Genomic DNA, 14,654 nt, shown 5'->3' with positions numbered 1-14,654 from the left:
CCTTTGCTGGAGCAAAAATTATCCAAGATGTCTTCACAATACATTTTATATTTCTGCTGAGATAATAAAGAAAGATAACAATTAATGCAAGATTTGAAATGACTGTCAGCCTACATGAGACTTGATAGAGACCTTCACAAAGAGCCTCTTGGTTGTCAGAGATAATTTTTGTTTGCTGTCAAATTGGGCCATATGCTAACCTGCAATCGAGAGGTGAATGATTCTATAGTGGCACATGAAAACTATTAAATAGTCTTGTCTTAACTTCAATAGTCTATGCTGAACAGAATATAAAAAAAGACAATTATGAAGAAGTTTGTGGATGATATTATGTGCAGTGAGTTTCAGACTGTACAATTTTATACATATTCTATGCCAAATTTATGAATGAATACTCAGGTTCTTCATCGCGATGCACACTGACTTGTCTACTGGAAGGAATGCAATATGCTGAAATGAAAATGAGCAACTACTGGCTCTGAGCAGGTCCTAAAGTTTCATGGAGCTGAAAATACTGTAATGAAACTTTTTTCATTGACAGTAAGTTCCAGCCTCCTCTGTGCATACTGTCCCTGCTGACTCCAAGCAACTAGGGATGCAATTGCTCATTCAGGCTTAAATGGGTCCTACTGGGACTCATAAAGGGGCTGTGTACCATGTAGTCTGCAAAGATAGCGTTATTTCTTCAGATCTTAACTTTTGTGAAACGCAATGTCTTAAATTTGAACAACGGTGGTAATTGCTCTTGTCATTACTTTTAGGACAATGAGTATATTTGTTTGCTGGCAAGAATCTCTTGCAACTACTTCTTTATGTTCTCATGCTATTCTTTTCGTTGTCAGCACTAGTAGTTAACATGTTATAATTCAACTCCCACTCTGGGCAGGCTTCCTCTGATATTCACTAAGAAAGTATGCTGGCTGCAAAGATAGGATTTTAGTTTTCACAGTTCATGTAAACTATAGGACAGAGGACGAGATCACTATGTTCTCACGATTCTCTCTTCATGCTAGCATTTAATGATCCATTGAACTTTTGTGCTAAATATCACCAAAATAATGTTTATTTTTATTCCTTCTTATGGTGATGATAGCAAAGTGCAACTGTCTTGCCTTCTCCACCTGTTCTTTTGTGTGTGAATGACCAGGGCATACCGATAATGTCCCTTTGCACTCTGAGGCTGCAATTCTGTGCTAACCTCATTAGATCAGATCTCTGGAATGGAAAGAGTAAGAAAATGTGTCTGTATTTATTTGCAAGTTTCCTTTTTAAACCAAAAGATCTTCAAATACTGCCCATTCTGGAATGAGTAAGAATAGAAAATGAGCATCCAGTTTTTCATGGATCCCAAAGTTTTGATTTGCTGTTGTTCAGTAATAATCACTGCTTTTTTTGCTCAAAGTATAGTTAACAGAATATATCATCTGCAAAAGTAGATTTGAATTTGTGTGACTGTTAAGGGGATGATCATTTCTCCATTAGTCAGTGACACCAATCTGATTCTGCTCCCAAATGCAATCAAATGGATTTTATTCTCTCCCCACCTGCCCTCCACCTCCAAAAAATTTACAGGTAGGTATGGTAAATTTTTCCTAGCAAGGTAATGCCAGAAATTTCTTCAATTTTTTTAAGTTTTTTTTCCCCCCCCCTTCCCCAGTGATCACAGTTGAGTCCAAACAACTTGCTTTTTAACTACCAGATGTTCAGTTTTGGTTTTGGCAGAGCTCTACAGATCCAAGTTTCTTTATCAGGACTAATATTTTTTTAAATTTGCATTTTGGTGCAAGTGTGTTACAGATGATCTATCTGATAACAGTAACTAATGCACATTAATATTATGGCTAAATTTTTTTTTTTTTAACTATAAATCATTCTCATTTTCTTTTGCTTTTTAAAATGGAAGCAAAGGCTGATGTAATGCTTCTGCCATCCTTTGGTTTTGTAAAATATTTGTTGATTCAAATATTATTTATTTACTCGTGACAATGAGTCACCAGTAGACAAATAGATCATTTACTCTGCTTGCAGTAGGTTAACAGTAAGTGTTGAAAGCTTACAAAGGGACTGATTTTTAACAGTTGCATATCATTGTAGTTGTACTTTTGGGGATAGAAGAATATATTAGAATGGTTACCTACAGCTAACAGAAAAGAAAAAAGTTGTACTGTAAACTGGTATTGATGTGCTATGTGGTATTCTTTCTGCGCATGTAACACAGGAAGGGAATTGGATTCAACTGTCTGTTATTCCCATACGGTTCCATTAATTTCATTACAATTATGGGAATAAGTCCTGAGTTGTTGAAAGAACAGTGTTTAAAATGTATTTATTTACACTATGATAGCTGTGCTTGAAAAATAAACAGGTCAGAACTGCTGCTGTAATGAAAAAGTTCAAAAGGTAAATTTTAGAGGCAAAGAAAAACTTGCAGGTCAGCCATCTGCTCCTTTGAACTGGGCGGCTGCGTTTGCTGTGGCTTAGTGTCCAGCACGAGGGTGGGTCATATCCTAAGCAGGCAGGAGAGCAGCGCGTGCAACTGTGCACAGCTGTGCAGTGACGAAAAGCTCCCTGTGCTTCCCAGGGGCTGCCATCCTCCTCCTCTCCTGTGAGCAGGTGATGGTGGTAAAAGAAATACTGGTCGGTTCTCCTGTGTCTTATCATGGGGCTGTTTTTTTCAAAATACATGTACAAAACTTGAAGCGATTAAAATGAGAACATTGTTCAGATGTTAGCAAATGCACTGAACAGCGACCCTGAGCAGGCAGCATCTCTGTGTGCTTCCATGTGACTACAGGAATTGTGCCCAACCGCAGCCTCTGCTACACCTGGTGTGGGAATGGGCTGAGCCGGCTGCGGAGCAGGCAGTCTGGCTGCCTACTGCAAGAGTGAGGCTGTGAGAGTGGGAAATCCCATACATGGGGAAAGCCTTCGCCAGATCAACCTCATCTGATGAGGCGTCTGGTTTTGTTCCCCCTTTTTCTGGGTGGGAAGTGCTGTGGAGACAGAGCAAAGCCTCTGTGAGCGGCAGTGCTGCTTCTCCCCAGCTGGGTGATGTTGTTGTGTGGCCGAGGCAGGGGCTGGTTAAGCAGCACTGTCTGCTGGCTGTGAAACAAGCTGTTAGTCCGCAGTGGTGAAAGAATGTTTTTTCCCCACTTTATACTTATTATACATCTTGAGTTGAATATTCCCGTACATAACCATGAGCACGTATCATCTGTCTCCGATCACTTTTCCCCCAGCACAGATATTCTACCTCTGCAATGTCATAATCTCATTTAAATAAGCATAATTGAAGCACAGATGTGACAAATGTTAATTTGTATTTTTAATGGGAGGGAGGGTACACAATGTATTTGTGAGTCCTGATAACAGTAAGCTTTTCTTTCCCACTCCCAGACTTAGGATCTTTTTTGGTGTCAGATTTGAAGTAAAATGCTGGAAGTTGTCACCTGCACTGTAATTTAAAAATTACGTGCTGTTGTGATGAAGCACACTCCATACCTAGGAGAAGGAAGCATGAAAAGACTTTTCAATATATTCAAGGCAAATACTTACAGAGGGTGTTGTGGCAGTGTCTCCTTCGATCCTCTTCTGTAAGATGATCGCTTGCAGGCATTCTGAGGGGTGTTAGGAGAGGGAGGGGAACCTGAGGAGAGCTGAGGCTTTGGTAGGAGCCTGACACCTGGCCAAGATTTGACAGGTAGAGCCAACAAATCACAGCCTTACCACTCTGTCTTGTGGTCAACAGTGTTCTGAGCCCAAAATCTGTTGCGTGGTTTGTTTTTTTTTTTTCTTTTCTGAAAGGAAAGAGAGGGGAGTAAAGAAAATAAATGCATGTTCTCTGGCATATTGTGGGTCAAGCTGGGAACATGAAAACCTAGCTCTAGTCCAGAACTTCCTGCTGTCTCCTTAAGTCTTCCTTAAGACAAATGTAGGAAAATAACCTTACTACCTTGACATTTTTGATCATTTTAATGCTAATGTCATTGCCTGAGTACATGGAAGTAACATCTGGTGGAAACATTTTCTGTGAAAAGCTTCTCTTTAGCTCTTTAAAATGCCATTGTCAAGCAACAGAGGTCTAAATTCCAGTTGGTATAAAAATAATGGACAGGAGGAATATATTTTACACATGTATTTTTTTATTATTATTTGCTGAGCACCATTAATTAATTCAGCAGTGCAGAAGTACAGTTCCATGGACATGAGTGTGAAACTCTGGGCAAAGGGAAACGAGAGTGACTAATTGGGATTCCTCTTTTGCAAATGTCTGAAATTAAGAAATAGATAAACAATTTGAATAGAAAAAAATTATGGTAACAGTAACCAAATATTGAGTATTTGCTGTTTGTTGACTTTAGACAATTTCCCCTTCAGCTTAGGTGAGCTCTCCATTACCCTTTCCTGCATGTCCTTGCAGTTGTGTGTAGAACCTATGCAGCTCATTCTGGTACCTTGCATCACCCTGCTGGGACAGGGTACCTACCTTTTGGGTATTGTAGCCCCTAAGCTGGGTACTCAAGTTGAACTTTAAGCTGAGATTTTCATAATGGCACATGTTTTTTGGAGGATGAATGGGTTCTGTGTTCCATCTGTGAATGACCACTGGATTCTTAAGATATTTATATAGCATTGCATATGAGCTGATATTGGACATACACATTTCCACATTATTTTACAAATGTATTATGAGTATTACTTTGAAAGAGTTGCTCAAGTGGCTCATACAATAGCCAGAAGATTAAATTCTCTCCATTTGGAGACGTGATTATTATCTTTGGAAAGACTTTCAGCATGTTTTTAATTTAAAGCTGAAACAAAAGTTAGAGGTTGGTTAGTAGTGCAAATAATACTTTCTGATTATTTTTATTTACATCTATAGAATAAAAAACCTAACAGTGGAACTTAAAACCAAGCAAGATGAATTAAAAAATGTGAAAGAAGATTTGCGGTATTTCCAAGAAGAAAAGGAAGCTGCCTATAAGCAATCACAAGTGCTCAGGTAAGAACCCAAAAAGAAATCCCAATGTTGTGCTTCCTGTGAACACATACAATCAGTTTAGAGGATTCAGTGGAGATGCAGGTGAAGGCAAGGGCAATACTGTGTGTGAGAAGAGTGTTTCTAACCATCCTAGTGTTTCTTGCTTTTCCAGAATATAGTGAGATGCTGTAGCGTTAGCAAATGTAACCAGAAAATACCACTGTTGATTGCTGATGTTATTAGCCACAGGATAAATTCTTCACAAATTTAAAAGTATTGATTAACATTTAAAAGCAAATGTGTACCACTTGCTTGTAATGCATTGGAAATACAGTATTTCTTACATATATTGTTTATAAAGAGTCAACATAAGCTTGGACATATGGTCATTAAACATGATTACTCTTTCTCAATAAAAATGATTGTACAATTGTCTGTAGAGTTTTCTTCATTTATACATGTAAGCTCTAAATCAACATTTAGAAGGGAGAAACTTATATTAAATATACAGCATATTTCATACACTAAATTATGTAACCCAATATAGTATGAATTATCATATAACAGAAAAGTAGATAACAAGTTTACTTTAGTTCCCAAGTTTACTAATAGTATCTTGTCATTTTAAAAATGTATGTCTGGTATTATTTTTCTGTATTGCAGAAATACATTGGAACACCATTGCTCAACTCTGAACAAGGCTGTCTCACTGTTTCCTTTTATTAGAAGTGAACTAGACAGTATTAAAGAAGTCATATCCTGTAACCTGGAGAACTGGGCTGCCATGAAAGAAGAAATTTTTCTACAAATAAAAACTGTTAGCAAAGAAGCTTTGACAGGTAAATAATCTTGCAATAATTTTGGGCAAGATAAAATATTTTTTGGTAGTTGAGTGTAACACAGTAAACTAGAAGGTAAAATTACTTAGATAATTTCTAATTCTGACATTAACTTGTCCAGTTCCAAAGTATTAGAAGACCCTATCTACTGCTGTGGCACCATGCGAACTGAGTTGAACTCGGTCCAGTTCCTGTTGGATTAGTGTGCTGGACCAATTGTTCAGTCAGCCAAGTCAGACTGAAATGGAAGTAATATAAATATTTACCATGATTTGAAACATAAATAATACACTTAGTATATGGATATGATTGCAACACGAAGACTTGGAGATATTTTAATTTGCCTTTTGTCTCCTATTGCTAGTTTTTAGCACATGCTCGTATACACACACGATACTATACGGCAATGGTATAATAGCCTTTTGTGGAGCTGCTTGAGGGTCCTGCAGTGCTACCTCCCCATCCCACGGGCAGGCTGCACCTCTTCCCTTGAGCAACCGATGGGTGTACACATGTGGTTGCCTTGAATGCATGAGCCACTGCATACGAGCAAACCTGCACCCAACATGTAGCAGCTACTCCCTCCTTCCGTTTCTGAATAAGAACAAGTAATACTCAAATACAGCTGTCTTTATCTGAGGGGTCTTTGGGATTGAAAGGGGCATGGAGCAGCCCGTGGGCTGAGAATAATTCACTTGGCCCACAGCCTGCTTCCTGCTCAAACAAGGGCAGCCTTCAGGAAAAGAGAAAGCTGGAAGCAAGACACAACCGATGGCTTGTTTGTGAAGGTCGTGCCCAACCCTCAGGCTGGTGGTCGGACTTGAAAACTCAGATTTATTCTTGAATACCATTTTTGCTCTGCCTCAGTTAAGAGATTAGTTTTGCTAAAAAAAGTGTGCAGTAGTGTAATTACGGACTGTACCATCCAGAGCATCCAAACAGCCCCTGTGCTGACTTTTACAACTTTAATGGTCTTTGGACATAATTTTCATGTACATATTCCTTTCCTTATAGTTTTTGTGTGCTCTGTGTGTATGAGTTGATGAGCCGCTATTTGCTCTGGAGGTTAGTTTTATCAGGGTTATAAGGTAGCAAAGAAGTAGGTGAGCTGATGTCAAGCTTTTTGTCCTTGTGAGAAGGAATATAAGGGCATGGTGGGCGATGTGCATCTCCCAAATCACTCTGCCAGTGAAACTGTGTGAACTCCAGTGCAAATTCACAGCTTAAGTGAAACCTGCGTGCGTGGGGTATCTCAGAAAATGTGTAGCTTCATTTTAAATAATAGCTCCCCAGTAGCCTATGCTTCCTGTGAAATTAGAAGTAATTTTTAATGTTTTCAATGATTGCTTTGTTCAGACTGGGAAGAAATAAGTGGGGCAGCTGTGCTGCAGGAGCAAGTAGGCACGCATCCCACTGAGACAGCGCCTGGGTCTGAACAGAGAGTTCGGGGTGTCCTGAGCCCAGGCAGCAGAGAGCCCAGAATGGAGGGCTCTTGCCTGCTGAAGATGAGCGTGACTGGAAAATCATTCTTTAGTATTCAGTTTTTGTAAGAACAATTAATTTAAATGTCAGTGTCAATATCATGCATTTTGATTCATGACTTCATCTCCTAATTAGACTGAGCACAGAAAGTATTGTATGTCCCTAAGTATTCCTCTCTTCCTGTGCTCATTCTCTGCCTACTTCTAGCTAATAAAGGGAATATGAGCATGCATTTCTGCAAACATCTTCAGGTTCAAAGAGATTCATAACATTTTAAGGCTTCTTTTCTGGAGTATCTCTTGTTTTATTTGTTGTAATACTGCAAATATATAGAATATTGAAGCAGAAGTGCAGCCTTTCAGGTTCTTTTGATGATTATACCTGCCATTATACATGCTACGTATCCCCGACTGCATTCAACAATATCCCCTTGAGGATAGTGCCACAATGTGAATGTTACATACATCCTTAAATCTAGCTTTCTAAATCAAAGCAATTTAGTCACACATAATTTTTTTTTGGCCTGTGAGTGCCATTCAAAAGCTTTTATGTTCTGTTTTATGAGTTGTTCATTATTAATATGTGGCAACATATTAATATATAGTAATTTTTTTGTTTATTTTACCTTACTGTTTTGCAACAAGATTTTCAGAACTTATTTTTCATTCAGATTTTTGAGAAGAAAAATGTTACATGAGGTGCTACTCTTTATGCCTAGACCAGTTTGCTTGGTTAGTTTGAAAACAGCTTATAAAAGCCCTTGTATATGTACATTATTTAGCCTTGGTTAATTAATGGGAAGTAGAAAGAAGTATAAGAACATAAAATCTTTTGGTATTTACATCATTTAGTCTAACAATAAATTGATTTAAGTGTGGAGTAGTTGGGAAAGATTGTAGGTAATGAAAATATTTGCACCGCAGAGAACTTAAAATTTGCACGTGGGCAGCATATAAAACATATGTAAGAGCTGACTTGACAATAGAATTAGACTTCATCTTACTTGAACATTGTCATCATTAACATAAATAAAAGTGATATAAGTTCTTTGGACAACTGAACATTAAGGGCTGTAGTTGGAGAAGGCATAGAAAAGAATTGCAACTACTTTTGAAAATGTTCAAATGCACTCATCAAGGATAACTGAACTCAGGAAATAATATGAAAATGTAGGAGACCCACTATACCCCACCCATGATTTACTTATTTACCTTGAAGTAAAAACTACCTGGGAAACTTCCTTGGGACTGCTGCTCTTCCATGTTGAAGAGCTGATGAAAGATAGTGACAAAGCCTGTCTTATATAATGAAGATGTACTTTGATTACTTTAACAGCAGTAGCCAGCTAAAGAGTGAGAAAATAAAATGTAATGCACATGCCCAAATATCTTCTGAACCAAAAGCTTCAAATTGAGCTTTAGCAGAGTCTAACCCCCTTGATATCTTCTCAAATTAATTTCAAAATGAGTCTGCAACTGTTTTTATATGTCAACAATGGTTTGTGTATCCTCTTAAGATAAAAAGCTTGCATTCAAATATTTCTGTCACCTATTGTTATTTCATTTGGAATATATATGTGTATTTTAATTTGATTTTGAGATCTTGGAGGAAATACATATTATTGCTTTAGAATAAAATTTGTATTATTTGTCAGTAATATGTGTTTGGCTAAGTACAAGTTATCTGTGTGAAGAGATATTGCACAAGGCACTTCTTTTGGCCCTCTACATTCTCAGCAGAAGCATTGCTAATATATGTGGCTTACACTGCCCAATACCCAAACTAGGGTTACAGAATGCTGAAGTCCTGAGATTGTAAATCAGGTCTAATACTTTTTAGTGAAGAAGGTAAATTTGACAACAATCTATATGATTTTTTTTTTTTCCCCCCTCCTCAGAAATACCCAAATTGAATCAAAGATTAGCAAAGTCCCAGAGAGAGAATGAATGCCTACAAGAAAAGGTAAAACATCTGACGCTGGTGGCCGACACGGTTGAGCTGAAAACTCAACAGCTTCAAACTTCACTTCAGCAAGGGAATGAGCTTCAAAGTAGATGCCGTGAACTACAAAAGGAAACATTAGGTAAGGGAATTCTGACATTTCAAGCAAACTTCCAAGTAAAATGAAATGTAAAAAAAATTTTTTTAAAAGCTCCTAAATTGTGGCTGTTACTGTGAAAGCACTCAACAGCTCAACTCAGGCCTGAATAAAATGTGGATGTTGCACAGTCAGAAAAGACAGTATGTCATTCTGAGGAGTCTGTTACCCTACTGGGAACACGAGTCAGCTGAGTGTGGGGGGGGAAATGAAGGAAGGGAGGAAAACAATGAAGATGGTGGTAATATAATTATGCTGTTACTTGTCAGTCTTATGTAAAACATCAGGGAGAAGGCTCTGAGATTAAAATTAAAAGAAATGCTCTCATTTTGAGTGGAAGGCCAGGAAGGATTTTTGGCAATCAGCAACAGAACTGAAAAGTAAGTCAGGCTAAGCCAGTCTCTTTTCTCATAGATTCATTAAACTTGAGACTGTCTAATGATTTGCCCTTGATAGTGTGTCTCAAGAATCTAGAGAGTCCTCTTGAAAACTGTAAGAGTGGTTATAGCACTTGAAATTATAATATCTTGTGAGCTCTGAGACAATAACTCATTACAAAAAGATTATTTATATTAGTATCTCTTGAATCTCTCTTCTCTTTAAAGTAGTATGGCTTTTATAGTGCTTTTAAGCATTTTAAGACCTTTAAAACATATAGAGGTTGTGCTGTTCCGGGCACAGTTTTGAGTCATCAAATTGGCACAGCAATTACCATGCTGCCTTATGCACAGTATGTAATGTCAAATTTAAAGCAGTAGGTCTCAGCGCTAGTCATGATGAAGGAATTTCACTGATCCTTCAGTGCCAGCGATAATATCAAATGTGAGACTGCAAAGTATAAGACTGCAGATACCATCCAATGAGTTATCAACCCGTGTTGCTGAGAACAGTCTTTATTTTTGTCACTGTATGACAATACTGTTAGGAAAGCTCCAGCAGGGATGTGTTTGAATGGTAGAAATGAGCAGATAACTCTACATCATTTTCCAGACAGTGTTCATATACGAAATAGACTTAATATGTCTTCCTTTTTGTGGTATATATTAAAAAAACCCCTAACTTTAAATGAATGCAAAATCAGTTAGGTTTTGCTCTGACAAGATTCTTCTGTGGGCTATTCACAGCATCCACTTTTGTCTCCCCCCCCCCCCCCCCTGGGGCCAGTAGGCTGGGGGTGGGCACGAGGTTGGGAGGGGACATAGCAAGGACAGCTGACCCACACTGACCAAAAAGATATTACATACTATATGACGTCGTGCTCAGCAATAAAAGCCAAGAGACAGGAGCTGCTAAGTGTTCCAGTATCTCAAAAACTTGCCCATGACGTTTTTTGGTAGGCTCATTGTCTGATTGTAGCTACCTCTTGTTATTTAGTCCTCTGTACAGAGTAAACTCTGGCAGGTAGGATTTGGGGAGAGGATTGCCTTAAAAGTGTTTAGCTGTAAGTCATTAGCCACAGTATCTCATTCTGAAGACCTGAGTAAATGGAAAGAAATGCATTAATTCTATTTAAATTTCCTTTTTCAAGACAATCTTGAACACACTGTTGGACAGTGTGAAAAATCGTACCTTTTTGTTTGGCTTGTATGTAAAATCACTAGGAGAGATTTTTTTAGGAAACAGGAAGTAAAATGCTGGTAGTACATAAATGGTATCTGCTATGTTAATTTTTTGCAAAAAAGTAAACAATCTCAATATTATATGTACATTTAATATATATATATATAAAAGTATTATATATTTGAGACAAGAGCCTGGGTAAAAAATAATAATAAAAAAAGCCAAAATTCCAAATAAGCTCAAGATAACATCACTAGAAAAGATAAAATTGAAGGAATTAACTAGTTGCACTGGTTAACTAAATCACGTTGCTTGTCCCAAGAGCATAATGTTGCCTGTGACTCCTCATGTTTTACTTGAAACTTGTTTGGAAAAGGTGCTAAGAATGCATTAATTTCTTTTGAAAAGATAAGTGTGTTTCTCTTCCATTAAGAGATTAGCGTTTTATCCAAATAATCTGTGTACATGTATAACTGCAGGTTTCACTATTACAATGCCACAGTCCAAAATTTGGAAATTATATACTTTAGAACATTCTGTGTGTTTTGTTTCTTAACATTCACCTTCTGTCTTTACTTATGCTGAAGTAACCCTAGAGATTGAGCTGAGAGGCTCTTACTATCCGCTTAAGTGATTCCTAGTACAGTATCACTCAAAAGAAGATAGGCAAGGTGACTGGCTCAAAAAGAGCGTAAGCGCCGCAGATCCTGCGATAAAACCTACAGCAATGATTTATTGCTGTTCATAAAGCTTTGTTTTTTCTGCTAGTAGGGTAGCACTTATGGAAAGAAAGTTTGTTTGGTCTTTAGTGTGGTCTTGTGCCATGCAAAGAAACTGTCTGAAAGTTCACTCGTACAGCAATCTGGATATTCTACTAGCAGTGCTGATAATTGCAGTGATTTATATGCCACTTTGAAGATGATTGTCACAGATGCCCTGTTCAGAAGCCATGCACCAATGTTTTGGTACATGCTTGTTACATGCTTTTGTAGCGTCATGTTTTGGTCACGCTGTTGCATTCTTGAAGAAGCAGCAGACATACAATGCTCGTTTTGCCCTAATACTTGTCTGTCTTCTGTGTTCTTTATAACCGGAAAACTTATTTCCATGTTCTTTTTAGAAACATCTTCTCCTCTATCCTTGTATAAATAGACACAAGTAGTGATAAGTCATAAGCTGTTAGATCATTTAATATTTACATTTCTCTAGAAATCTGAATTTCTGCAGTTTTCAAAATGGGTCTACTACCTGGCTGCCTTGAGGAAAACATAATTACATTTCACATGCATTTTGTAGGTGGAAAAATTAATCAAAACAAAACAATCTCAATGCAAAAAATAGCTCCTTCTCAAGTATACTTTGACATTTCATTTGTGCTGAAAAGTGTTTTAATTGTTTTATACAAAATAAAAAAAAACTCGTGAGTGGCACAAGTTAAGTTGTCTGCTGGTGTGCAGACTGTTGTAGTTCCTTCCTTAGTGTAAGCACAAAGAACAGTCCTTCGTACAATTTCCAGAACTGTAGATTTTACTTTTTATAAGATGCCATGTTCAATATAACTCAGATAACTTTACACATTACTGAGTTAAATTTTTCTGGTGAAGTGGCTGTATGTGGGCATGTGAAGCTGTCTGTGAATTCAGTGGTAGTTCACATGCATTCTTGGGAGCTGGAATGTTGGCACTCGCTGCTGTTGTAGAAAGTCTAAAGTCCATTTAATTCAGTATCCTGTCCTCACCACTGAAAAACACGGCGTGGTTCAAAGGAAGGAGCAGGAACTCTAGAATAGCAATTATAGGATAATCTATCTTCCTTACGTATCTTATCTTGATCTAAGAGGTCCTTGAGCCTAATAAGACAATCTTTTAAGCTTTGAAATATGTGGTTTAATATCATTGCATAAGATATTTGTATCATTACGTTTATGCTGATATAAAAACTACCCTTAGTTAGAATTCCATTTTCGGTTTTGTAAAGCTGTTTACTTCAGAGGTTCCTGTAAACAATGAGTTCATAGTTTGTTCACGTGCATTGTAAAAATACATTCTTTTTCAGTTTTCCCCACCTTTAACTCCATGGAGAATTGTCTTGTTCTTATGTTAGAAGACCAGAGAAAGATGCTTGCAGTCTGTAATTTTTTTTTTTTTTTAAAGATTATTTGGTTTATTATATATTTTTTGTGATGCTTGCATGGCTTTGTGGCCCATCTTCTCAAAATCTGAATTTACTTCCCTAAGTTGACATGTTGCATCAGACCATCACATCAAACAGTTAGTTATATTTAGGTTCTAATTTCTTACCTTTAATTGATATGCATAACTTAGGGCAATAATGGTAGTGTATATATATGAGTACCATGTCATGAGCAGGTTCAGACTAGCTCACATAGAGCATCTCTACTTTTTGTGCTGAAAAAATCTGAGCTTACAAAGAAGTGACTATTACAAAGTGAGCTTACAAAGAGGCCCTATTCCAGTCTGTGGATCATCTTGCTCTTTTTTTTTTTTTTTTTAATTAAGTTTTGCTGTATAAGAAAACCAAGATTGCTCAACATTTCCTATAAGATGATCACTGTTTTCAGTGGCTTAGAATATTACCAAACTTAACTACAATGATTTTTGAATATTAATTCCAGTAAAAATGGTCATAGCTTTCACAAGGGCGGGATGGCTGGAAAAGACATTGGATTTTACGTTTAAATCTTATGCTGCAAAAATTTTGTTGAAAACCCCATGAATCTTCTGTTCTCTGAAAGAGGACTTTGAGACGGGAGGTTTGACAGTTTTCTTGACATAGAGAACCAAGTTAAACTGACTTCTAAGCCTTTGAAAACTGAAGAGACATTTGTTGGTGTGGTGGCTAAACTCTCTGTGTTTTCAGTTTCAGTCTCCAGAACACAAGGGCTGGGCAGCGCTTTCCCAAGACTTGCTTGTTCCATGTGTCACTGTGGCATTGGGCAACAGGACAGAAGACAAGGAGGTTGTCTCTGCGGCATGCCCTGTGCTGTGCCTGCCAAGTGCCCTGGCTCCTGGGGAAGGGAACAGCCTGGGTGGGGCAGAGACCAGTGCAGAAGCGCATAGGTTAGGACGTTGTGGCAGGGATATCAGGGAACTTGGCTCACTGGCTGCTCTGTAAATGAGCTGGGGAACACACACTGAGCAGTGAAATGCCAGTCCTGAATAGCTGGAGTTCTTTCGTCCTGTGTGGCGACAGGCACAGAAATCCTGTGGGATAAAAAACAGTATGTAGTTATATCCTGAACAAATATTTCATAATGCATAGTTGATAACGCATGAAAAAACAGCTGATATTTTTATGTTTGACTGCAGCACTTACCACAATCACTAGTGCAGTTTTTGAGTGTTGAACTGTATATATCTTATCATAGAATCATGGAATGGTTTGGGTTGGAAGGGACCTTAAAGATCATCTAGTTCCACCCTCCTTGCCATGGGCAGGGACACCTTCCACTAGACCAGGTTGCTCAAAGCCCCATCCAACCTGGCCTTGAACACTTCCAGGGATGGGGCATCCACAACTTCTCTGAGCAACCTGTTCCAGTGCCTCACCACCCTCATAGTGAAGAGTTTCTTCCTTATATCTAATCGAAATCTACCCTCTTTCAGCTTAAAGCCATTACCCCTTGTCCTAACACTACATGCCCTTGTAAAAAGTCCCTCTCCAGCTTTCTTGT

General features: G+C 38.0%; 1 protein-coding gene across 1 annotated transcript in view; it reads left to right on the top strand.

Annotated features, from left to right (window-relative positions):
• The window catches only part of LEKR1 (leucine, glutamate and lysine rich 1), a 63,658-nt gene that overhangs the window by 18,364 nt on the left and 30,640 nt on the right, over positions 1-14,654 (top strand). Inside the window, 3 exon segments of the mRNA XM_009279516.1 lie at positions 4,883-5,002; positions 5,645-5,820; positions 9,200-9,385. Of these exon segments, the coding sequence (XP_009277791.1) occupies positions 4,883-5,002; positions 5,645-5,820; positions 9,200-9,385 (482 nt within the window).

Source organism: Aptenodytes forsteri, unplaced genomic scaffold (genome assembly GCF_000699145.1).
Source record: "Aptenodytes forsteri isolate BGI_AS27 unplaced genomic scaffold, ASM69914v1 Scaffold299, whole genome shotgun sequence".
Taxonomy (NCBI): Eukaryota; Metazoa; Chordata; class Aves; order Sphenisciformes; family Spheniscidae; genus Aptenodytes; species Aptenodytes forsteri.
The sequence above is the reverse complement of the archived record's forward strand: the minus strand, read 5'-3'. Positions and strand labels throughout refer to the sequence as shown.